Source organism: Mastigoproctus giganteus, chromosome 10, assembly GCF_048544385.1.
Source record: "Mastigoproctus giganteus isolate SK-2022 chromosome 10, ASM4854438v1, whole genome shotgun sequence".
NCBI classification, from domain to species: Eukaryota; Metazoa; Arthropoda; class Arachnida; order Uropygi; family Thelyphonidae; genus Mastigoproctus; species Mastigoproctus giganteus.
The window spans coordinates 206,236,883-206,264,676 of NC_143584.1; the positions used below are offsets into that span (position 1 = coordinate 206,236,883).

At 34.4% G+C, this 27,794-nt stretch overlaps 1 protein-coding gene across 1 annotated transcript in view; it reads right to left on the bottom strand.

The window, feature by feature from the left end:
- Positions 1-379: 379 nt before the first annotated feature.
- LOC150079808 (periodic tryptophan protein 2 homolog) overlaps positions 380-27,794 on the bottom strand; it is an 84,229-nt gene continuing 56,814 nt past the window's right edge. Inside the window, exons 13-19 of the mRNA XM_090383239.1 lie at positions 25,910-26,060; positions 23,836-24,016; positions 12,742-12,889; positions 8,544-8,712; positions 3,753-3,971; positions 2,995-3,220; positions 380-500 (exon numbers count right to left, since the gene is read on the bottom strand). Of these exons, the coding sequence (XP_090239365.1) occupies positions 380-500; positions 2,995-3,220; positions 3,753-3,971; positions 8,544-8,712; positions 12,742-12,889; positions 23,836-24,016; positions 25,910-26,060 (1,215 nt within the window). The remainder of the gene's footprint in view (positions 501-2,994; positions 3,221-3,752; positions 3,972-8,543; positions 8,713-12,741; positions 12,890-23,835; positions 24,017-25,909; positions 26,061-27,794) is intronic.

Sequence of the window (27,794 nt, forward strand, 5' to 3'; positions counted from 1 at the left end):
TTTGGCTGTGCTAGGCCATAACAGTGACCCTGCACAAACAAATATGGCCTGTTGCATACTAGCTCTGATTCAAATCATTTTCTGTTCTCAGTGTCAGTAAAAACACATTCCTTTGTGTTTAATATTTAATATTAATTAAAAGTTTACTACAGAAATATGTAGAGCAGGTAACAGATATTATTTAAAATTGAATATTTTTGAATATAATTAAATGCAAATATTTAATTAACAGGTATTAAAATTCTTTACTATAAAGTTTATTATTAAGAAAATTATGATCTTTCACTTATTTATGAAAAAAATAGACTACAGTTTATAATTTATATAAAAATTTTATTTACAAAGAAGGGATAAATAATTTACATTTGCAGATATTCTGCTAACTCCCTCCCTCTTCTTCTTCTTCTTCTTCTTCTTCTTCATCCTCTTCAATTGACTTTCTCTTTTTCAGATTTCCAGCTTGCAAGATATAACTCAAAGCATACTTATTATGATCACATCTATATAAAGAAACAAAAAGTTGTTTGAAAAACACTTGGCATCTTAACACAGAATTTATATCAATTCAACATAAGTATTAGTATTGGAAAAGGATGCAAAAAAGCAAGCTTAATACAGCATTAACCAAAAAAAAAAAAAAAAAAAAACCACCCTTCCCATATTACCTGTCCATTCCCCTCTAACAGTTTGTCTGGTTCTCCCTGAATTTACTCAAACTAATTTTTACAACACCAGATGGAAGTTTGTTCCAACAATCAACTACCCACTGGCAGAAGACAAATTTCCACACATTTATCTTGCAACCATGTTTCCTCAATGTGAATTTATGTCCCTTCATGTACATAATCTAAGCAAGAGGAAAGATTCCATCAGCACTGAGCTTACTCAATCCATTCAGGGCTTTAAACACCTCAATCAGACTCTTTACAGGTGACGACTCTCTAGATGTTGTAATTTACAGAATTGAAGCCTTTTGTTGGTAAGAGCACCTTTTTGTTCACCTCACTAATCTTGCATCTGTTCCCCTCACTAATCTTACATCCTCACTAATCCTGCATCTGCTCCATATCCTTCTGCTTCTAGACTTATATGTAATATTCAAGGTGTACTCTAATCACTGCCTTATACAATAGGATAATCACCTCCTTATCCCTACTGGCAAAATTCCTGTGTATCACTGACAAAACCTCGTGAGCTGTTCTGGCTGCCTGTTTATAATGCTCAGTGAACTTCATATCTTACTTCACAATTATACCCTCCCCCCCCCAAGATCTTTTACATTCTCCACTACATTAATCTGAGATTACTGCTATCCATATCTTGCATTTGTGGCAGTTCAAGTTTAACACTGAACATGAATGGCCACTTTTTAGCCCATCTCCTAAGTAATCTAGATCTTGTTGCAGTAGCATACCCTGATATCTGTCATTAACCACCCTGCCAATCTTCGTAACATCTGCAAACTCAGTCGTTAGATCTGATATGCTGTCATCAATATCATTAATAAATTCTCTGTCTTCTTATACTCAATCATCCCTTTATCTATAGCATTAATTTGCCCAAATGCCACACTGCTCTAATTTATACAGCAACATGTTTTATGTACAACAGTATTAAAAGCTTTTCTGAAATCTAAGTGTATGACATCAAAATTATTTTTTTCATCCAGTTCCTTTGTCACTGTGTCATAGTATCCAATCAGATTGGTGAGAAAAGACTGCTCCTTAACAAATCCATGCTGTCACCACAGTATAAATGCACTCCTGTCTACATGGTCCTTTGTTACTTCTGTAACCAGTGACTCCATTATTTTTCCTAAACAGAAGTCAAGCTAACAGTTCAGTACTTACTCCAGTCACCCTCTGATCCCTCTTTGTGAATTGAGGATACATTTGCACATCTCCAATCTGTAGAAATCTCCCCTGAATCCAAGGATGCTCTCAAAATTATGGCTAAAGGTATGCTGACTTTTTTTGCCACCTCCCTTAATATAATTGGATAGATCCCATTAATCCCAGGTATTTTTTGTTTTTTGCATTTAGCTTCAACACTTTCCCTTCCACTTTCTTCTCAGTTATCACAAAATCATTCAGGTCCCTGTCAGAATTTGATAACTTCTGGTATTCCCTTCCCTAAAAAATTACTCATGTGTGAATGTAGATCCAAAATATCTACTTGGTTTGTCAGTGAACTGTTGACAAACCTACCTGAGTAGGTTCATCAACAGTTAACTCATTCATATCTAGTTTTCCAATATGATCTGTCCCATTCCTTTTAGTGTTTACATAAGTAAAGATGTCAGATTAATAATTTTGCATTCTTTGCCAGAGACCTTGTAATCTGCCTTAGCTTTCCTAACCTTCTTTGTAACATAATTTAATGTGAGATGGCAATAGTTAATGTTAGCAAAATTGTTAGTAAATCTGAAATTCTTCATTCTGATTTAATATCCTTTCCACCTTGCAACATGTTTCTGAACCTTTCTTTCTTCTCTATATTAACTATCCAGGCATTCTTGATTTACTTTCATACACCAGTCAAATAATGAAAATCATTCATTATATAAAGTTGGGAAAAAATCTAAAAATAAATTAAGAATAATTTCATGCAAATACAGCATCATATAACTGCTTAATCTAAATCATCTGTAAGCAAACAGGTATCTGTGCTTATGCAAGGATAAACACATTTATAGATGGATATATATTTGATGGATAGATTTAAAAATCTATCGATCAAAACTAAACCATTTAATTAAAATTAAATGGTTTAGTTTTAATGATGCAAAAGACAGCAGTTGTAAAATATCTACAACCTCATTCAACAAAGTTGGAAACTATTATATTACATATAATTTGTATAATGGTGAATGTTAATCTACAAATTTTAGAAGTTTGTAGATTAACATTAACCAAATTTCACACAACTTGAATCTTTGTAAGTGACCATATAAAACCTTTTTAAAATATAGTAGAATTTTATTCAACTACTTACATTTTTCCTAAGGCATCATAATGTCGAGTAAGATTTTTCTGTAGTGTTATAAGTGCTGGCATTATAACTGATGATCTCTCCTTAAGTTTAGGTCCATGGTTAGTTAGTAAGTGTTGGATCCATGTTAGATAAAATTCTATGTGGCGGGTTTTTTCTAGTTGAGAGCCTAGAAATCCAAGCATTTTCTCCACATAGAGCTGAGGCAAACAGTTAGATAAAAGTTCCACTAAAAATGAAATAAATAAATTAATAAAATAATAATGTAGTTCACCTCTTTATCTATAATAATGTAAAAATGAAGGTTGCTCAAATGAAATTTTGTAATACTGAAAACTGGTTTATTGGCATATATGCAGTCCTGGCATATACACACAGATGCCCTGTGTGCATCTGGCACACAGGATGTGTGGATATTTAGATGGATATTTAAGTTGATATTTAGATGAATGGCCATCTAAATTCTGTGATTTTTTCCTATGTAATATTGGGACAAGTGTTTAAATACCTGATTTTTATAATCTTTGCAATGCAAAATAAAATATTTCCATTCTCATTGTTTCATTTGTTATATACTACATAATTTATTAAAAAAGTACATTTGTATTACTATTAAAAGTGAATTAATTCACATTTGCCTTTAAGAATGTAATGGTATGCTTGAAATTAAAAAAAATATATATTTATAAAGAGAAACAAATATTAACTTAAAAAATAAATAACATCTTAATCTGCAAATTTATCTTTGTTTGCACACATACCACTGGAAACAGAGATGTTTTCTATAACTTCTGTAATAATGGACTGCTCATTAAGTCGAAATGACATCATAAGTGCTTGAGAGTATTCCTTTTCTTTTAATTTCTGGCGTATGCTATCAGGAGTGATGCCTTCTTCTAAATCAAAGGGATCAAATACTAATGCATGATCTAAAGAATAGATCAAGAGACCTTCTGTAGTGGTTGCAGCCCATGCTCTACCTTTAAATAAATATAAAAGAAAGTGGTAAGACATTAATTTTAACAAAAAAATTTATATAGATTATCTGTGTAATCAAAAATATCTTATATTTAGACAGTTGAAAATTTTAAAATAAATAATATTCAAAATATGGGGACAACAGAATTTCAGCACATACTTTCACAAACATTTTCTACTACGAAACTTCAGCTTTTAAATGATAAAGCCTAGTAAAGTATTTTCAGATATAAAAATTATAATCAAAAGCAATGACTTCTTTATGAAAATTCATTGGTTCTGATTAACATAGCATTAAATTGAAATAATTATGAAATTACTGAACATAGATTCTAATCTTGCTTGAAACCCAAGTGCAATCAAGACAGTTAGTCTGCAACAAATATCTTGATTTGGATATACAACTGATGTAAAGAATATCAATTTTTAAAGTGTGAAGGATGTGATCATAGTGTGGATTTTTAGAAGTACGAGGCCTACTTAGGACAAAGTGTGCCTATTCATATATTGTGTATAGTTAATCTAAAATGTTGGTCTTATTTGGCATCAGAAAAATTTTAAGGCAGGCAGAATATTCATCCAGATTTGCATTATATCCTATAATATGAGTAAGTGACAAGGGTTCTTGTGGTTATCCTAGACAACAGAAAGTAGCATTTTTGTTATGAAAATAATGTGCACATTCTAAAAGAACGTGTTTGACTGTAAGTTGTGATAGTGGTTCAAGATAAGAGTGCAACATATTGAAATTCAGTTGTAATCCAAATCTTCATTTTTTTCTGCTTAAAATAAACAGTGGCTGTAAACAAATTAATAAATCCAAACTCAATTCTGAAAAGGCTAAGAGCACAGAATTTGTTTCTTGTCAAAATGGTAGTCAAGCCTTTTAGTCTCTTTCCAAAGCTATTGGATGCAACTTGTGTCTAGCCATACTTCCAGCTCTGTTATGATGGACATTATCAATTATATCTTAATCTGAAGATAAAGCTGACTTATTAGTATCTTATTTTCCCCTCAAAATCTTCCATTGATGATCTTAGTAAATCTCCTCCTATCATAATCAACATTTCCCTTGGTTTTTCTGACAAAACCACATTAGAAGACCTCCATGGCCTGATGGGATTTCTCCATTTGTTCTTAAAACCAGTGATCCAGAGTTAATTTCTGTTTTCTGTTAACTCCTTTATTCCATTAGTGTTTTTCCTGCATGAAAATTTGCTCATATATAGCCAATCCGAAAAAGAGTGAAAAATCTTCCCTTCCAATTATCATCTGATTGCATTTATACCAACTCTAAAGTAATGGAAAAAGTCATTAACCATCAAATATTTCAACATAATACTATGTTGAGCATTTAATAATGAAATCAGCTAATGGAAGCTGATGGAGTCTATATTGGATTCCATTGGTGCTAATCCAGTACCGGGTAATATTCTTCTTCTTTGGAAGAAACAGGCAGAATTAGCATCTATAATTCTATCTCTTTTTTCTAAACCAGTTTGAACATGTACATAAACTACTCAAGATCCATTCATAGTTCAACTTCAAACTCACCAAACTAACATTTCCTCACTTTCATTTCAACTTTATTCTTTGGAACAATCTTCCTTCATATATATTTCAATTCATAGAAATGCAAGCCCAATGTCAACAGGTGTTTTCTATCTTCTCAATCCTAAGTACTAGCAGAGTTACAGATTCAAATTCTGATGGAAATGGATGTCTACAAGTCATACATTCAAATAAACTAGCACAAACAAATATGGAATATGCAAGTTTGCTTTATTAATCTTTAATTACAGATGCAGTTTTAGAATATGTATCAGGTACATATGCTTTACCTTACGCTGATTATATTTCTTTGAAATCATATTATCAATATTTAAAACATATTTAGTAATATGGTAATATACATATGAACATAATATAAAAAAACAGGAAAAAATTTAATTCTAACAAAAGGTAAATGTGCAGGTTTTTTTAATTGCAGAATTTCCCACATACCACATCAACTATTCAGAACTTAAAGAAAGTATGTCTAGTGGCTAACATATAACTAAAAGTTCAGCAATGCCTTGAAATGAAAAAACTAAATGCAGGAGGAAATGAAGGCAGGTTGGCACTGAGGTAGGTTTTTCAGAGTACATGAGCACACATGCTAGCTAATAACCAAACATGAAGCAAGAAGTAAAGAAATATTATTGTACAAGAACATTTCTTTATTTCTACAATAATAAGTATAGAATATTATACTTATATACACTGTGCTGCCACTTTATTAGGTACACCCCTGCTCTGCACACAAATGGTTTGTCCCACAACGTTGCAAGTCACATGACCACAGGTGTGGATATAAATGCAGTAGAATAACCTTTCTAGTATCAGTTTAGCGTACAAACCGTAGCAAGAATGGGGAAAAGGAGTGATCTAATAGACTTCAAACATGGCATGGTAGTAGGTGCAAGACGTGCTGGACAAAGCATCTCTGAAATGGCAGTTCTCCTCAACTTTTCACGCACCACAGTTTCAAGGGTGTATCGAGAATGGTGCAACGAACAGAAAACATCCTTTCAATGGCACTCCTGTGGAAGAAAATCGCTTGTTCATGAGAGAGGTCAGAGGAGGTTGGCTAGAATTGTACAAGCAAACAGACAGGCCACAATGTAGCACATCACGTCAGAATACAACCTTGGTGTGCAGAACAAAATATCACAATGGACCACTAGTCGCACTTTGTTGCGAATGGGCTACAACAGTCAATGGCCACATCGTGTACCTTTGTTATCAATGAAGAACAAGAGAGCACGCCTCCTCTGGGCACAGCAACACCAGCACTGGACTATCAAGGATTGGAAAACAGTTGCTTGGTCTGATGAGTCGAAGTTTCTGGTGCATCATGTTGATGGAAGGCTCAGAATTTGGTGAAAACAACACAAATCCATGGACCGGTCATGTCTGCCGACTACTGTGCAAGGTGGTGGGGAATGTTTTCCTGGCACACGTTGGATCCATCGATATCCATAGGTTCATGTCTGACTGCCACATCATACCTAAACATCGTTGCTGACCAAGTGCATCTGTTCATGTTGACAGTTTATCCTCAGTCAGATGGTTACTTCCAGCAGGATAATGTGCTGGTGCACAAAGCCTGAATCACTATGGAATGGTTCCAGGAACATGACAATGACTTTTCTTTGCTGCAGTGGCCCACTCAGTTCCCCAGATCTCAATCCTATTGAACATCTTTTGGATGAGCTGGAACGGGACCTTTGAATCTCAAGGAACTGCATGACACTCATGTCTGCATGGTACTCCATTCCTTCACAACATTTTCAGCATCTTGTTCAATCCATGCCTAGACGAATTTAGGCTGTTTTGAAGGCTAAAGGAGGCTCAACATGTTACTAGGTGAGTGTACCTAATAAAGTGGCAGCACAGTGTATATCAGAGTTCTTAGGTATTGAAAATTGTCACATTAAGTTCCACTATTAATATTCTTGTCCACACAATTTCTTTTACTAAACGTTCATAAAAAATATCAAGGATTTTTTTTCCATAAAAGGTGGGTTTCTTTTTATCTATTTTTCAATATTTTAAATATTGAAAAATAGACAAAAACAATAATAATTTACTTGATTTTGGTCTGTTTTAAATCATATACACCAAAACTAATAATTTTGCAAAAGAAGAGAGCCATGCAGTAATGAAATACTTTTTTTTTTTTTTTTTTTTTTAAAGGAATGTCTTGGAATTAAAGCTACAAGTAGACAGAGATACAACACAATGACTGTCCATCACACAGTACCACCGAGAACTGGGCTGCTGAATTCAAAATGTCTTGTAAAGTCACCAAAGATGAACAAATTCTGGTTGATCCATGATAGTGCTTTTTTTTTTTTTTTTTTTTTGTTAGTTGTTGGCGCATCGGCTTCTGTGGCCATAATGCACCTCCCAAAGTCTTTGCATTTTACACTGATCCAAGCCCGAGGAGAGATTCGAACCCGCGACCTTTGGGTTGCCAGGCAGGCACTTTACCCACCTGGCTAGACTGGTTGGCATGATAGTACTAACCACAAGAAAACAACGTTATCCATAACATGATTTTGAATGACAGTCAGACTGGGTTACAATACATTTCAAAGACACAATTATCCTGTGAGCAAGCCCATCATAATGTTCACAAAGAACTGAGCATAAAAATTTTTGGTGAAACAGGGACCAAAATATTGGAGACTAGAAGATGGAGAGGTTGAATGATGCAATTCCTATGCAATTTGCCCAGAATTTGAAGTTTGTCAGCCAACTGATGATCATGGATGAAACATGGATTCAATACTATGATCCAGAGGCCAAGTAATGGGCAATGGTGTGTCATCATTAAGGATCTCCTTGCCACAATAAATTTTGAAGGATGCTAAAAGCCACCAAAGTGAGTGTCAGTTTTTTGTAATGAAGGAGTTCAAAAGATCAAAAACTTTTCAAATAGTCATGATATGGACAGTATTTCAAACATGGAAGTTAATGCCAATTATTAATGCCAAAATAATAACAACAACAACAATAACATTACATGCCTGTTGGTGAAAATCGCACACAAGAAACTCGAACTTCTGGCTTGAATGCCCGTGATGCCATATCACCTTTTTTCACTCCAGGTAAACTGATTACAGCTCTGGAATCTTCACGTTGTTCAATAAGAGCTTTGTTCCCAAATTCGGTCATCTTTCTCCTATTGATAAAATCCTTCAATTTAAAAAAAAAAAAAAAGATTTAAAAGACAGTTAATTCTTTCTGAATTGAATATATGATATAATAATTTATTGCAAATTAGTGTAAACAATTAATTTATAAAAAACTGATTTGAAATTAATGGAATTTTTATTCCATATCATTTCACGTATAGGGTGTCCTATAAGTCCAGTCTCCGTGAATTTACAAGTATATCTTTAACTTCCTTTCTGATAATAATTAAAAAAAAAAAAAAAAAAGTTTAACAAGGACAAATTATGCTCTAGAGAAAAAGATTGAAACTGAAAGTTTATCTCATTCAAAGACAAACAGCTGAAGAATTTCGCTGCTCTCAACCCAAGCCATGGATATCATTCTGTGTTTTGCAAATGTTTACAAGAATCAAGGAGACAGACTGCTATGATCAATCTAAAATCAAGTTGCCCAGCATTCAAAGACCTGTTGAATTAATACCTACAAAAAGAGAGAAACTCTGTGTAGTTCGTTCTATGCGTTTTGTCTCTGATAAACTGCCTTACACTTATACCTCAAATACGTAGCACTTCTATAGCAGAAACTATTGTTACTTGTTCTCGCCACTCAGATCTAAGAGTAGGGCAATTCACTGTGAATGAATTCACAATATGGGATGGTCTTTAATGATGCTTCACATGTAAACTGTATTTGTTTCAAAGATTTTAGCTATATATTAGTGATGCAAACAATCTAACTTGTATATTAGAAGAAAATAGTTAAAACTATATAATACTTAGCACATTCACTAACCCTTGGCATCACTCACAGGTTAAGGGTATTGTAATAGTCTAAGAAATGTTTGTGATAAAGAATTATTATAAGCATGGACCAAATACAGCTATATAGCAACATTCATACTGGAATTTAGTTCTGCTTAATATAGGTTTTAAAAACACCCTTGCAGTACATTTCAACAATTATTATTTGATCATTAAAAAAAGCTGAATAATGAATATACTTATAAAGCCATTTAATATTCTTCTGCAGACTGGGAAACCACACGACAATCCTATAATCACTCACACTGCACAACGTGCAACCATTGAAGGGTAAGAATATGCCACACCAGAGAGTTCAGTCCCCCCCCCCCCATTTTTTACTTCAGTTCCTCTATCAAAAAATAAACTTTTTTTGTATTTTTTTTTGTAATATGGTAAATGCTTAGACTGTTTAGAGAACTTTAACTGAAATTGAAGTTTATTTCACATCACTCCCTGATTGCTAATGCTTTGTGTAATGGGGCTCTGTTATGTTGCATAACTATCTAAAGGTAATACCAGCCAGCCGTTCAACCACAACTTTTGCAAGCATATGCAACTATTGATTGTCTGTGAATGTTTCCTCATAGAACTATGGGATGACAAGTTCACTAGCCCATATGCCACATAAATATTGTGAATAAACTGCACTTGACTGCTGACATCTGGACTTGATCAAAATTTGTTACTGCCCAACAATGCAGTTATGTCTGTTGGCAGTTCCACCCATGTGAACCTGGCTGTATAGGTCTAAAAGATTGACAAAATAAAGTCAGGGCTCACATACAGGTCCCCAAGTAAAAAGTTCTACCAATCCAAACAATTCAGTTAATTTTAATGGTGAGATTGAAGAAATTATTAGGCCCCCTGTTGTTGATAAACATGGATGGCTAGAAACTTTAGTAATGCGAGATGTTGAGAATTGAACATCTTGCATTATAAGATGCTCATAACACTACTCTGTTGGCTAACATCTTGTGAATTGTAGTGAGGGTGAGTAAGAACGTGTGCTAAAATACCATTTGTAGTTGCCTTCTCTGAGAATACATAATAAAAGTAGCAGTTTCACACAGGCATTATTTACATAATTGTGAAATGTCAACTGGCTGCCCATAAGTCATCTTCAGGTAGATGATGTGTGATCAAAAAAGTGAAGGGAGTGAACTAATATTTGGGAAATGATGAAGCTTACCAGCTATTTGGACAGATCACCTTCAAAGTAGTCTCTTCTCGACACCATATACACAGATTCTAACACTTCTTTATCTTCAATAAGCATTCCCAATGAGCTTCTTTTGGAATGGCTAATAGCACCTACGTCATGCTCTGAATAATTTCTCAATTGTTACAAATCTGTGAACTTTTCAAGGGTTGCTTTTAAAGCTTTGGGGAAAAAATCACAGGGAGATGAATCTGGTCAATATGGTGGATGATAGGCAACAGTGATAGTGCTTTACAAGAAATACTTGAATGGAAAGTGCTGAGTTTGCAGGGGCACCAATTCTCTGAGCTCCACCTTACTTGCCACTTCCTTTGAACAATATCACAGAATTGCTATAGAACTGTTTTGTAGTATTCCTGATTCACTGTTTGATTTCACCATGCAGGAAAAATTCATGATGAATAATGCCCTGTGAATCAAAAAATATGATAAGCATGATCTTCACATTTGATTGAGATTGTCTTGGACTCATGATTTGACAAAGGTGAGTCAGCAGCAATACACTGGCAGAGATCGTGATATGTAAGAACTTGCTACTCTCTGTGATAATCAGTGAGGACGCAGGGCACAACTTGGCTGAAATGTGCTGCATTTCAAATCCTGACACATTAAATTTTAACTATCTAAGCAATTCATCAGTAGTGTAATATTCTAACTTTTAAATGTGTCTCTTCAATGATAGGCACACACAAATAAACTTTATTTTCAGTTTGTTGAACACATTTAATATAGAAAACTAAAGCTTTTTTGACTATATTTTAAGTATAAATTAAATATCATGGCCACTTTTCTAGAATTTCCAGCTTTGAAATTGCACTTACTCAGAATCCATCTAGTCTGCGTGAAACATGCTTCAAGCAAAAAAATGTCTGTGCGGCTGGGATCTACAAGTTTGCAATTGGCATTCTTCCCCCCTCTCCTCATAGAGATCCAGGAATAGAGTTTGAAAATTGCTTAACTAGAAGATGCTGATTGTCTAACTAATTGGGGTGTATTTGTTAATTGATAATTAACAAATACACCCCTGACCACCATCACCCTAACTGATTAGCAGATTCATAAATGCCTGAATATTCTTAAAATCATCACCTTGCATGTCACATTAATATGCCATAGCTTAAAACTTATCAATTCCTTAATCCCAACCTTAATACCATCACTATCAATGATTTTGTCTCACAGGCCATTGTCGAAATATTATTATACAGAGATAAAGATACAATATGGGTATTATTATTTTCAAGTTCCTGAAGATATGCATGTTTGGCAGAATGTCTTCAAGAACTGAATGAACATGTGTGATTAATGTGGCCTGTGCATGATACTTGAATACAGCCATCAGAGAAGCCAAAGCATTTGATTTTGGAATTTTTTTTTTTTTTTTTTAAATTCTGAGGCACTGCAGTAGTTAGAAAGAAAAAAAACATGAATATTGATTTCTTTGAAATTTCTGAACATGTGCATGTTTGGCAGCGTGTTTTTGAGGGCATACACCAATGACTGCTACCATCTGTCCAACAGTAGCATACTGTAATTGAAGCAGTCAGTGCTTTTTTAAACTATTTTGAGTTTCATCAAAGTTGATGTGTGATGCAGCACCAACAAGAAATAACAGACACATTACAATGATGCAAAAATATTACAAAGCATTACACATCAGTGTCTGCATAGGAATAAAATGCATTAAGTGAGTTGCTTTTTTTCATGGATTATTTCCACCTATGATAAAAAAAGGTATTAATTAGCATAGTATAATGAAACTTCTGCCAATTCCTTAATCACATACATCTACTCTACATCAATGAACAGGCAAAGGTTTTGTAATTTTATGCTAATTGATAATTTTTTCATTGTGGAATAAATTGTAGATGTCAAATATTTCTAGAAGAAAATTAATTCCTTTAACACCTATGAAAAATTAAAACATTATGGGAATTTTGTCAAAGTTTTCAGCATTTCAAATAAATAATTATGAAAAATTAATTAAAAATAATACTGTATAACAGATTTTCAACATAATTTACTCACATTTATAGCATCAAAAGAAAGATTACAAGAAATCTCAAATTTCTTTAGAAGGATATTCTCAGCAATATGATATATGCAAACATTTTTTGACTTTCCTGCAGCAAGAAGGCAATCTCCATCAGCTGTATAACATAATGTTGTAAAAGCTCTGCATAAAAAAAAGTGGTAGTTTTTATACCATTTTTAAATGATGGTATCTACAGACACTACAAATCTATTAGAAATATCAAAATAATAAAGATTATAAGTTATATTTCAATATGGGTACTGGAAAAATTTTGAAAATTATACACATTCATGAAAAAATTTAAAAAAAAAAAAAATAATAAATAAATAAATATATATATATATATCTGATAATTAAAATAAATATGATATTTAAAATAAAAAACATCAGCCAGTAGTACGGCAAAAATGCAGAGCGAAAAGAAACGCAAAATAATATAAAATAAACAAACAGGGTAGGGAAAGTAGAGATAATAAGACAAAAAGGTAGTCGATAATCCCCTGTATAATTTAGTCATTAAACCCAATTAATAAAACCGATGTAAATTTAAAATAATGCCAATTATATATAATTTAACGGTACCGCCCTTGAAGGTACCAGTTCCAAAAGACGTGAAATATCACCAAAAAGGGGTTAAAGAAACTACAAAAACTAAAATATCAAAATGATAGACTGACCATTATGCCCCATATCGACAGAGGACCACGAGGCCAATAATGGTCATGGATTTTTTATTTTAAATATCATATTTATTTTAATTATCAGATATAATTGGGCTTCATGTGGAGGATGTGCATTTGCTGCCTCTAATGATAGCTTCATATTCATATTTATTTATTTTTATTACTTTTGCCTAACTTTTACATCACATTATATAAATTAGTGGTAGTAGTGGGTTGATATGCTAAATAAGCAGCGCCTGTGCCGCCATCTATTCTTTTCCTTTCTATTATATAAGCTGGTTAAGCTTGCATTATGTCAGTGGTGTGGCTCTGATCAAGAGTGCTGTCTGTTATATAGATTATTTCTCGCTGCATAAGGACCACCGCCATGCAAATCCTCTGCATTGGTTGATCTATCGGAGAATGGAAGGGTGGTTTGGTTCTTCGATATTTCCGCCTTTGCGATGATTTGTATGACGATTGAAATGCAGCGATTCCATGACCATTATTGGCCTCGTGGTCCTCTGTCGATATGGGGCATAATGGTCAGTCTATCATTTTGATATTTTAGTTTTTGTAGTTTCTTTAACCCCTTTTTGGTGATATTTCACGTCTTTTGGAACTGGTACCTTCAAGGGCGGTACCGCTAAATTATATATAATTGGCATTACTTTAAATTTACATCGTTTTTATTAATTGGGTTTAATGACTAAATTATACAGGGGATTATCGACTACCTTTTTGTCTTATTATCTCTACTTTCCCTACCCTGTTTGTTTATTTTATATTATTTTGCGTTTCTTTTCGCTCTGCATTTTTGCCGTACTACTGGCTGATGTTTTTTATTTTAAATATCATATTTATTTTAATTATCAGATATAATTGGGCTTCATGTGGAGGATGTGCATTTGCTGCCTCTAATGATAGCTTCATATTCATATTTATTTATTTTTATTACTTTTGCCTAACTTTTACATCACATATATATATATGTATATTACTATTATTAGTACTGCAACTATACACAGTCAATATACCTACCAAACACTTATTCAAAAATTCACTGTTCCAATATCTGCAATTTGCCATCAGAGGCAAAAGAACTGAGCTTAGTCCATAAAGTGCTAGGTCATGTTGCTATTGAATGATTTTACAAAACTGTTGAAAGTATAATTTTTACCATTGAAAAGTAAAGCCAATAAATCAGACATTATACTTTAAAAGAGAACTTCATTTCCCTCTCTTTATTTGTAAACTTTTGTATCGCTTGTCATTCTTTAATTTGTAACTATTTGTTTGCAGTCATTTTATTTGTTTATTAATCCTGTAGCATTAATAGTTAGATATTTTATTGGACCTACTATGTGTTTGTTTACTGGATCCTCTTTCTCACATAATGATCTGGGTATGTGACTGTTAGTTGAGATTGTTACCACTTCATCATTCACATCACTGAAAATCAGAAGAAAAAAATTTTGACTAGAATGTTTCCAGAATAGTAAAAGAGAGACATGTGAATCATCATAATGATAAGCAATGTTGTTTTATGTTCCAAAACTAAGTATTTTATAAGTGCTGTAATGTTACTGGTAAAATTATAAAAATAAATATGGCACTGAAAGAGCAGAAAGTTTTTTTTTTTTTAAGCTGTTATCTTCTTGAGTTAAATGCTACTTTAATACAAGGTAAAATTTGGAACAATTATAATAGCTGAACATGGTATTTAAACAGAATAAGGAACAGCATAGGTTATTATATAACTTTAAAATAAATAAAGAAAATCATCACACAAATACATGAATATCCAATCAACCACCTGGCTAAAGACAAACTTCTGCACATCTATTCTGCAACCATCCTTCCTCAACCTGAATTTATGTCACCCTCATGCATGCAGGAGGGTATGTCTGCCAAGGGCAAAGGTTGATGACGTAGAGCAGATATCATCTTTTAAGGGCACAAAGGGTGATATTGCTGTACACATTGGCACCAATGATATTAAGAGTAGGAGACCAGCAGAATTACTTAACAAGTACAGGTCAATGTTGAAAAAAAAAAAAAAAAAAAAGCCGTGAGTTAGGGTTGAATTTGAAGGTGTCTGCAATTCTGCCCAGGCACGATAGGAGGGAGTATATGATGAGAGCCTTGTCGATCAATTCGTCATCAAGGCATCAAAGGCGGATATTGTTGGGATAGCAGAGACGTGGTGTCACACAGATATAAGGAATGCAGAACAGGAATTTGGGGAGTACAATGTGTACAGAAAGGACAGACAGGATAAAAAGGGAGGAGGTGTTATGCTGTTAATTAAAAAAAAACATAAAATCAAAAGAAGTGCACCCAGTTGATATAGATGAACAGTGCACTGTTGAGTCAGTTTGGTGTGACATAAGACTGCGAAAGCAAAAATAAGAGTAGGAGTGCGTTATAGGCCTAATGACTCGAATGAGTACAATGAACAATTGTACAGAGAAATAGAGTGGGCTAGTAAATCAGAATGTCTTATAATGGGGGATTTTAATTTCCCAGATATTGACTGGAACTTGTGGGTTGGTCACTCACACACTAGTCAGACTTTTGTAGATTTATTGGATGATTGTTTTCTGCAGCAGCATCTGCAGAAAAAATGCAGAAAAAAAAATTGATCTGGTTATCAGCAGTGATCATTCGTGTATTAAGAATTTGCAGATAAAGGAACCACTAGGTGGCAGTGATCACAGTGTACTGATGTGGGATTTACTTAAAGATTTAATTACCAACAGGGGTAAAGGAAAGGGTTTTTGCTTCCGTAAAGGTGAGTACAGTGGTCTCAGAAAGTTTTTAAATTCTGTACAGTGGGATCAACTGACGATATTACCAACAGTAAATTCTAAGTGGGAAGCATTCAAGGAATTAATTGTGGATGCTACTAAAAGTTTCATACCTATTAAGAAATATTGTTCAAGGTTTAGGCCTAAATGGTTATCTAATGAACTAATGAGACTCGTAACAGAGAAGAAAAATGCATGGGATGCATATAAATTATCAAGCGACTCAGAAGCCTATGGCAGATATAAGCTAGTCTGTAATCAGGTCACAAAGGAGGTTAGACAGGCAAAGGCAGTTTACGAGAAATCCTTGGCAAAAGATGCTAAGAAAAACAGCAAGGATTTCTTTACGTATATAAACTCTAAAAGGAAGGGGATGAATCTGATTGGTCCACTTGACATCGATGGTTCGACTGTTGATGATCCTGCTCAGACAGCAAACAAACTGAATGAGTATTTTGCATCTACATTCACACATGAGGAATTATTAAGATTTGAAAATGGCAGAAGGTTATCAAATTGTAGCAGGATACTTAATGATTTTGGAATAACTGAAAGCAAAGTGGAGGAGAAATTGTTGAAGTTAAACATAAGAAAAGCACCTGGGGTGGATGGGATCTATCCAGTTATATTAAAGGAGGCGGCAAAGCAACTAAGCAAACCCTTAGCCATAATTATGAGAGCGTCTTGGGTCAATTATGCGACGTTTTGGGGGCACCACCAAAAATGTGGGAACAATATTCCATGGCAGGGCGGATTTGCAATTTATACAGAGTGAGCAGCTGTTTGGAAGAAAAGTAACGCTGAGAGCAAAAGAGAAAACCAAGTTTTTTAGCTGCAGAGGAAGCAATATTTGTAATGTGCTTGTGCCAAGAGAGATTAGAAGTCAGGGTAATCCCCAAAAGAGATATATCATTTTGCCTAGATATCGGAGTGTCACTAAAGATAAGCATAGGAGCAGAAGAATCCTTTTTGTGAGATATAAGGCAAGACTGAGTTTCAGAATGGTTGAAATCAACTAAGTTGTCTTTGCCCCACTGGATAATTACCTGAAGATCGACATTTAAGGAATTGGTAGCAGATTTTCGAGAAGTTGAAGCTGATTGAGCAGGACAAGGTTTCTCAAAATGGAAAGTGGAATGGAAGCAATTTGCTATTATCGGCAAAACTATGGATAGGATTTCCAGTCAATGGAAGAAGGTCATTAATATACAAGAGGAAAAGAGTGAGAGAAAGAACTGATCCCTGGTGGACACCGGCATTAGTGGAGAAGTTAGAAGACAGAGAGCCATCTACCATCACCCTCAGTGAGCGATCACAGAGAAAACTGGATAACCAATTACTAAAAACAGTTGGCAAACCATAACACGGAAGCTTGTTTAGAAGACCTTTATGCCAAACACGATCGAAAGCCTTTGAGATGTCAAGAGCAACTACTTGTGTTTCATCGAACCTTTCCATTGAATTAGTCCATAAGAGTAAAATAAGCCAGAATATCACCAGTGGATCGACACTGATGGAATCCATACTGGCGATCATTGATCAGACAGAAGGTTTCTAAGTAGTTTAAGAGTTGGCGGTTAATTGATTTCTCCATTACTTTAGAAAGAGTAGAAGTAACTGCAATAGGACGATAATTGGATGGGAGGGATTTGTCACCCTTTTTAGGAACTGGCTGGATATGAGCAAATTTCCAAGCAGAAGGAAAAACACCTTTGGAATAAGAAAGTGAAAAAAGGCAGCAAAGAACAGGAGTTAAGTTCAGGAGCACAGGTTTTGAGAACAAGTGGAGAAATACCATCGGGACCTGGAGTTTTCTTAGCATCAAGATTCGTCAAAATCCTTCTGACATCCTTTTGACGGAAGACTTTATTCAATGCAGGAGGCATTGAATAAAGCGTGTTGGGAATGGTGGGAGGTGTTTTATCAAGATCATTAATACATGAGTGGGAAAAAAATAGGATGCTAGCAGGTCAGCTTTATCCTTGTCTGAAGTGACAGCAGAACCATATGATTTGGACAGAGGTGAGAGCAGAGATGGGCAAAAGTTGCAGCCAATAGCTTTGGCAAGAGACCAGAATGCTCGGCTAGCATTAGGGCAAGAAGCAAGTTTTCTACTCTTAGCCTGTTCAAACTCTAGTTTGGACTGATTAATAACTGCTGCGAAACAATTGTTGCGAGCTTTGGTGTAGGCAGAAAATGAAACTGAAGAATGAGAAACAAGCCAATTACAATATGGAACATTCTCTTGAACAGCCTTAGCACATTTATTGGAAAACCAAGGTTTAGATAAAGGACGAGGTTTTAAAGCGGAGTGTGGAATAAAGGATTCCATTCCTATAAGAATAATTTCACTGACACGATCTGAGCAAACGTTGACATCAGAAGTTTTCAAACAGTCATCCGACCAAGGAAAAGAAGAAAAGAAATCTCGCAGGTCATCCCATTTTGCATTCTTGTAATGCCAAACAATACAAGGTTGGGAATAGCCATGAGATAAAGGATCCGTTGGAGAAGAGACAATCACCAAGTTGTGATTTGAGGTGCCTAAAGGTGCCTGAAACTCACTTCGACTGTGTACTTAGAAGGGTTGTTTGTGAGAAAAAGATCAAGCGTATTGGCTGTATGATTAGGATTGTCCAGTATTCTTGTAGGTAAATGAACAATCTGTGCAAGGTCATTAGTAATTGCAAAAGCCTCAGCATCTTGACCAGCTGGGTCAATGTTAGAAAATGGAAGCCAGCTGGTGTTGTGAACATTAAAATCACCTCACTATTAGGAAAGTTGGACTGGAAAAAGTCAAGTTGCAAAGAGAGGAAGTCAAAGAGCTCCAAGTGACTGGTGGAGCTGGGAGAACGGTAGAGACAACAGATGAATTTGACACAATGAGAGAGAGATTTTAAGCCAGAGAAGATCGAGAGAGGAGATTCCAAATTGCCAAGTCTCTGACAGGGAATATCAGAAGGGACATGTGCACAAGTACCACCTTTGAGGCAAAAGGAATCATACAGCGAATAATTTGAACATCTGAGATGAGCAGTAGTTGAATCAACCGACAACTGAGATTCTGTCAGAAAAAGTACATGGGGTTTGGCAGACTGCAAGTGGAAATGGACATTGTTGAGATTAGAATTGAGACCATGTATATTTGTGAAATGAATTAGGAAGTGCTTGGGAGGTTTAGATCTTTTCGCAGATAAGCTTGCTCTATTAGTCTGACAATTCATGGTGTATTCAATAGTAAGAAAAAGTGGGTGGGACATACTACGAAGTAATGAAATTTTTGGATATGGTGTACACATGGTAAGAATATACCCAGATCCTTGACATAATGTGGCCTCGAGAATGCTCCCCACATACACACTACTCGGACTCCCTCTAGTCACTATCTGGCAGAGTAGAGGTAGCAAGATTATACACTAGCTGATCCGGAAGCCTCCTAGAGAGTTACCAATAGGTTCGGTCCAGTGTACTAACTAGCGGCTGGCCTGCGAACACCGTTTTAGTGCTGTACCCTCGAAATGTAAGGAATATTGGATCTCACCACGATGTTCATCATAACCTCAAAAGTCATCAATCATACTGCATGATGGAAGAGATAGGGAAGGGTTGACTGGAACTTAGCTCTACAGACTAAACATGGGTTCCACCACTTCAAGCCTCCAATAAGCAAAGTGGTGGTATTGCACTGGTTGATGAGAGTCATCTACCACCTAGTACTGCCTGGTAACATAGAGGGGCTGCGTTCCTCCATGTGGTGTGGGCGCCACACCTCGACCTCTGCTTATGTTGGTTCACACCTGGGTGGTCACCCACCATGTACTTGTGCATGGAGGTTATACCCAGGATTACTAACAGTCCCACCATCATAAAGGTGCAAGCAGAGGATTTTGCTGTCACAGACCATCCGGACTTCGCCGAAATTGGGTCCACTTGACTTGAATGTCGCCCGAATATCAGTTCCATCAGCATTTTAGACTCCTCGGTAGCAAGTACAGCTTGTCTGGCATATTAATGTGTATTAATGTAGGCAGTACCCAGAATCTTAAGTGTGGCTCCATTGAGACAAAACTAGCAATGAGAAGTCCAAACAGAAGATTATACTTCAAAACTAAAACAGCAGATGACTGGCTTGCCAGGCAGAAAAATCAGAAGGTAATATTGCAGGCAATAATTAAAATCTTCAGCACTAGGTGAAGGGAACCCATTTACACCAGCAATTGGTCTATGCAGCTGCATGGAAATTTGCAACCCTCTTGTACTCAAGAAAGTAAACAAATCCATTTTTAATGGTGTCATTAAAAATGGCTATAGTCAGCTGAACACTGATGGATGCTCAAGGATGGGAAGGAATGGATGAAGAAATCAATCTTGAATGCATCCTGAATTGTGGTGTTCTTGTGAGGGGAATTTTTTTGGGCATAGCATGTGCCTACTCATTATTAGTATTAGTATTATAATAGCTATAGGACGCAAGAAATCCAAGTATATACACATTCTAATACCTTTCATGTTTGTGGTTTTCATTTAAGCAGACTTTTTCTATATCTACCATAAAAATAAAAAAAGAGGAAAAATTCTCAATCACTCATACTATTCTCATTGCCACAAAGTGACTATTCAATATTGCTTTGAACTTTACAAAACTATCAACACCTCCACCACCATGGCAGCCAGTTTATTCCAATGATCTACAACACGCTGCCCAAAGTAAGCATCATGAGATTCAGCTTCTGTTACTCCCGAAAATTTTATACACAAGCCCCTTAGTTCTTGTTTCTTCCTATCAGTGAAAATATACCTCCCTTGTTCATTTTACTGATTCACTTCAAGGTCTTTACACCTCACTCAGGTCCCCCCCATCTCCACAAGTTGTCTAGTTGCAGTCAGCACCTTCTAAGCCATTCTTCATGTGGGCATTGATCAGGCCCCCATCTACCAATCTGGTTGCTCTTCTTTTTACTCTCTTTCTAGAAGTTCTGAGTCTGTCTGGCTTCCAGACATCAAACAATATTCTAATGTGGTCTCACCATCACCTTATCAAAGGGACAATTACATCCTTTTCCCTACTTGAGATGGTCCTATATATTGGACAAAAAAGCATGTGCCTTCCTAGCTACCTGTTTACACTGCATGGAAAATTACACATCTGACTAAATCCTAACTCTTCTTTGTCTTGAATTGCTTTTAACTCCACTCCACCTAGCTTCTAACCCCTGGAGTTCTATTCCTTATCCTTCCTATAGAAGCATTAAATTTCAGTTGCTATTTTTCAGACTTTTCACTTGTGCAACTGATCTAAGTCATTTTGAAGAAAAATGGCCTAATTCTGGTTGTTAATTACCCTTCCTACCTTTAAATCATCAGTAAACTTTAACAACTTGCCCTGCATTCTCTCATCAATGTCATTAAGGAAAACGAGAAAAAGAAGTGGCCCTCAATACTGATCTCTGAGGGACTCCACTCTATGTTTGGTTTTTGTCTGCCACTTCAGCAGGGCTTTCCATGACTTCCACTTCAATCAAGAAAAGGGTCTATCTGATTTACTGTCTTCTTTTTTTTGTATTCATATATGAAAAGAACTCTGTTTTTATTTTTTAGCTCTATTTGCTAGTGATGTCTCATATTCAGCATTTGCCTGTATTACCTCATCAGTGATTTTGTTATATATACACTTATAACACTGAAATAAATCAGCATCTCAAAGTTTTGTCAATTCTGAGGAATGTCCATTCATGATTACTCTCTGTCTTTTATCTTTTAGAAAGCTCTTGATTCAACAATGGATGTTACTAGTAATCCCAATTTGTTCCAGTTTATGTAATAGCCTTCTGTGGTTAACTATACTGAAAGCGTTACTCAAATCAAGATCCTAAATAATGTCAAAACGTCAGTCATTTAGTCGTCTTCTGTTTGCAGAACTTCTCCTTGTAGCTTCCAGGGTAAACACCTTGGATACTTCCCATAATGAAATTATCCAATAGTGTGTAGTTGTCTCTTCAGTTAAAAGGTGAAACTGAAAGTATCACCTTTTCCTTTGACTTATTGGTTCCTATACTGTCAAGTTTTGGATATAGTTTGGATTCTTGGTGAGGACCAAGTCAAGGATATTAGAGCCCCTTGTGTTTTCTTTAACATGTTGAAATAAATAACAATCATTCAAACAGCTCAAAAATAATCTGTTTCCCCATGGTGTATTTCCAGTTTGTAACTTGCAATCTAAGTTATCTATAAAGAGGCAATCACACTTGCCTGTCCATTTCAGTTGCCTAAACAGATTTTTGTCATACACCTCAGAATCATGTGGTCTGTAACACATCATGACTATTATCTCTTATCATGATGTTTACCTCAAAACATCTTGCACCACACAGTTGCTCAGTCTGTGTGGTGCAAGATCTGAGCGTTATCTGAATTTGATCCGAGTCTGGGTATAATCTGATTGCTTTCAGAGAGCTTTTGGTAAGAAGCACAACTTTCCCTTCCTGTTGTGAACTCCATGCATGGATACAGATTTCAAGTGTGGTGTTTCTTAGAATGCTGCGTCCATAACCTCCCTATTTCTATAATCCGTATGCAATTGTTTGATAAATCATCGACAAGACACCGCCTTTTGCATGTATCATAATCCACCAAATCCATTTCTTCCTCTACCATTTTTAATTGAACTCCTACAAGTGTATAATTAATTTTGTGGTTGTTATTTCACTAGTGTTTAATCTTGCATTTTTCAGCTTTAAAACATAGTTGCTACTTTTCTGACCACCCTTGAAGATTATCCAAGTCATCTTGAAGGCACATTGCACGGTAATGATCATTAATCACCCTCCCAATCTTCACATCATCAGCAAATGTGGGCATCATGCCCTATATTCCTTCATCAGAGTCACTTAAGAAAATCAGAAACAAGAGTGGTCCATGCACCAATCCCCGAGGAATCCCACTTATAACCATAGTCCAGTCTGAAGAGCAACCATTTCACTCTTCTTCTTGTTGGCTACACATCCCTTGGCATGTGTTTCAGCATACATTTCAGCTTATATAGTAATCTCTCATGCAGTGTTACTCAGCAATATTATATCTTCAATTTCATACTCAGCATTAAATAAATGCAATTCACAATGCTATAATCCATATATCTATCACAGAAAAACATTACAATCTATTATAGCTGCTTACATTCATTAAAACACATCCTATCTTTATTTCACAAGTCAGAAAAAGTTTTAATCTGTGATTAAAAATATAATGCTATTTTATATTAAAGTTAAATAGCACCTTGGCAGAATAAAATGAGCATCCATAATACAGAATAAAATGAGCATCCATAATACAGAATAAAATGAGCATCCATAATACAGAATAAAATGAGCATCCATAATACAGAATAAAATGAGCATCCATAATACAGAATAAAATGAGCATCCATAATACAGAATAAAATGAGCATCCATAATACAGAATAAAATGAGCATCCATAATACAGAATAAAATGAGCATCCATAATACAGAATAAATGGCCCATACTCATTTTATTCTGCCAAGGTAATGTTACATATTACATGAGATCGTATCACACTTCAAAAAAATCCTAAAATCTCATTTTAAAGAAACATACTGTCCTTGAAGAAGTTTCTTAGCTGTTACTAAGTCTGTATCTTTTCGTCCAATGCCAAGGTCTTTATGTCCTTCTATGCAACTTGTCTGTATAGCAGTAAAGACATTGAAAAATGATATCTGTCCATCAAGAGTAGCAACGGCAAACTCCACGCCATCAGGTCGGAATTCAACTGCAAGAGCTGTAATTATTTCAAGAAAGTTTAATTTCAAATGTTCGTGTTTATTTAAATTTACTAAAATTAATAATATTAATTTAATATTATTAATATTAAATTATAACTAGTTATGGTTACCTATGCATATGAAAAATAAAAATAAATCTTTGGCAACAGCAAAATTAAAATTGTAAAAAATTTCAGATTATTTTTACATGTTTTTTCTTTGAAATATTTAACAAACTCTTCTAATAAGGAGAAAGTATAAATAAAATCTATTTAGTTTGCACAGCTACCCAAAGATATCAGAATATATATGTTCCATCATTAATGACATATCACTAAATATCAGTCCACATCTCTCCACATATTTATGTATGCCTATATATCTCTGAATTATCCCAGGAGTAAAAAAAGCATACATATATATATTGAGAAATCAATGGAATTTCGAAGTGTTCTTTTCATAAATATATTTCTAAATTAATTGTTAAAGCTTGTCATTTGCTGGACCAGGGAAAAGAACCTGGATTATCCATTAATGTAATATCAACAAATAAATAATCAATGAAGTAACAGCTACTAAAGACTTTGGTATTACATTCACTGAAAGGTAACGCTGGTGTACATATCTCAAATATTACTCTCGTTGTTATTCAGGCTAACAATGAAACTGGTTTATTAAAATGAAATCCATATTATTTCAGAGATCCCTGCTAATTTACCAGGCACCATAGAGGGGACCTAACTGAGGTTTGTAAAACTCTGAGATAGAATTAGTAAAACGAATGAAGGGGAAATTTTCACTGTTATAAATAATTCTAGACCTATGGGCCATAAATTCAAATTACAAGGGAAGAGGTTTATACTAGATTTTAGAAAGTTTTCTTTTTTTAGCCAGAAAGTTGTTGATTACTGGAACAAGCTGCCTTCACAGGTAGTTGAGACTGTCAGACTCAACTACCTGTGAAGAAATTGAAGAAATTCTATTGTCCACTGGATGGTTACCTATGTGAGCACATAATTTGTTTATTTTCTTATCTACTTTTACATTTTTTTTTTTGCCTGGTGTAGCAAAAGCCTCTGGCTTCCTTGCTAATACTAATCAGCTATATTAATTAAATCATTGGTACTCATCAGCTTAGAGTTTATCTTTAACATCTTGAACCCATATGATGCAACAGAAAGAAACAAAAACTAAGTCACGATGGAGAAAGTTTGCTACCCAACTTACCAGCTAAAATCTGATGTTTTACTACCATAGCAATATCATCAATTTTATGGATATTTTATTTTGCAACTTAATGACATGTCTATCATATATTAGTTCGACATCAAAAAGCTTTAATGTCAAACTAATACACAAGATTTAATTGTGGTAGATGTGTCTATCCTGTGTAGGATAGACACATCTAGCACAATTACAGAACTAATTCCGTTCATGTACTAGCAGCATGTCTCCCACCTATCAATTTGTGACAAATCTGATAGCAACCTGATCATTCAAGAAGCCTTCCAAAATGAAGTGATCAACATTCATCAACTTCCATGAGCAACAATTTTAAACATCCTAATTGTATCATGGGCAACATAATTTCATTCAAAGCTTTAAATTCAAAATTAACTGTTTCATATTTCTCATTAATTCATATAAATATCGACTGTATCTCTTGCAACTTGTTTGAAAATTTCATAAGCAAGAGGTTTATTGTTTTTTTTTTATTATTTGTTTTTCTAAATTTTATATTATATGTATACATACATGTATAATTTTCATTGCTGCAGAGTACAGCAGAATTTCATTAAAATTAAAGAAATAAGAATAGCAGTAAAAAATAGCAAGATAGTTTTACTTTTTTTGAAAACACGTTTTTACAACAATACAGTGTATTAGATTAAAAAGTAGAAAATGCCTACCATCAGATGTAAATGTGATTGTCTCACGACAACCTTTACTTTCAAAAACATTCCAGATTCGCACAGTCTTATCCCAGGAGGCACTAACAAGAATACTTTGAGAAGGACTAAAACTAACAGAACTTACTGGAGCTTCATGTCCTGCTAAGATCTATAATACAACGTTACATTTTATTATACAGAAAATGCCAATAAGTAGAATATAGACAAAAAAAAAAAAAAAGAATTTATCAGACATATCATTTTACCTATTAATGTAAAACAATGATTCTATGGAAAAAAGTGGATTAAAGGAGCAAGGAATAATCATTCAAATATTCAAAATCTGAGTGGCTAACAGAATGCAATTGCTAGAAAACAATATTAAGATTTACATACACAGTATATAGTATTAAGAAAATAGTATTTGTCAATGTTTGGCTATCTAGCCAAACACTGACAATTTTTGCAACAAATAAAAAAATAGGGAAAAATAAAACTGAACTGGTTGAGTGATTTTTTTTTTTTTATAAAATTGTTTTTATAAATTAATTCCATACAAAGCATCCAATATCACTTATTACTTGTCACTAAATCAAAATCTGACAATCATTCTGGAAAAATAAAAACTGCCTGCAAGATATTCTAGTTACATATTACCGGACATGAAAAATAATGGTCATAAACACTGAATTTGAATGAGTTCAATAAACTGGATGTAACGGACTTTTAATTTTCTCCAATTAAAATATCTATAACCCCTTCTGCAAAAAAGTAATAATTAGTATTAGTACAGGCACTCCCCGACTTATGCAATACTCAACTTAAGTAAATCCGACTTTACTTAAGTTTGCAGGCCTGTGCAAACTTAAAAAAATTGTGGAAACGTATTTTGCATCACATAGGAATAAGTGGAGGTATTGTGAAAATATCGTAATGTGAACCCAATAACACATTGTTATTTTTGGTAATTCCTTCCAAGACCTCGGATGTTGAAATTTCCGCTATATAACTAATCTATTTATCTCTCTAAAAGGTCATTTTTAAATTATGGAATTTTAACTACATTTTCATTGTTATCATATGTTCAGTTATAAGAATCAATTTTGAACACCTCCGTGATATTTTTCTAAAGCACATTTCAGGAGGTCACGACCATAAAACAATAAAAACAATTTACACTTTCCAGTTTTTTCTGTTAGTGCAATCTATTACAAATGGGTAGTAAACTCGATCTTATTGCATTTGCAATAATACCGAAATTCTTGCAAATTGCATTAATTTCAAATGTTCATGTTTATTTAAATTTACTAAAATTAATAATATTAATTTAATATTATTAATATTAAATAATAACTAGTTATGGTTACCTATGCATATGAAAAATAAAAATAAATCTTTGGCAACAGCAAAATTAAAATTGTAAAAAATTTCAGGTTATTTTTACATGTTTTTTCTTTGATGTTTATGTGTTTCCCCCTTCACTGAAATCTTCAATCATATAAAAACAAATAAATTTTCAGAATCTTCTCTTCATTCCTATTTACTTATTACAATGATGAAGGGAAAGCAACCAACGGAAAGTGCAAATGGTGGCAGTGCTAGGAAACAAAATAAAATTGATTTAGAAATGAAGATGATAATAATTAAGAAGTATGAAGCAGGACAAAGTTTGTCATCTATTGCATGGAAATTAGATCTCGCTGCTTCAACAGTGAATACCATTTTAAAGGACAACACATATAAAAGAACATGTTAAAGGATCAACAGTGATCACAAAACAGCATTCAGGTGCTATTAATAATAAGGATAGAAAATCAGATTCAGAAGCGAGTGTCCCTGAGGTGTTTGTACTGGCACTTGTCTTAATCCTTTTATTGTACATTTTGAAGCACACTTTTCGAAT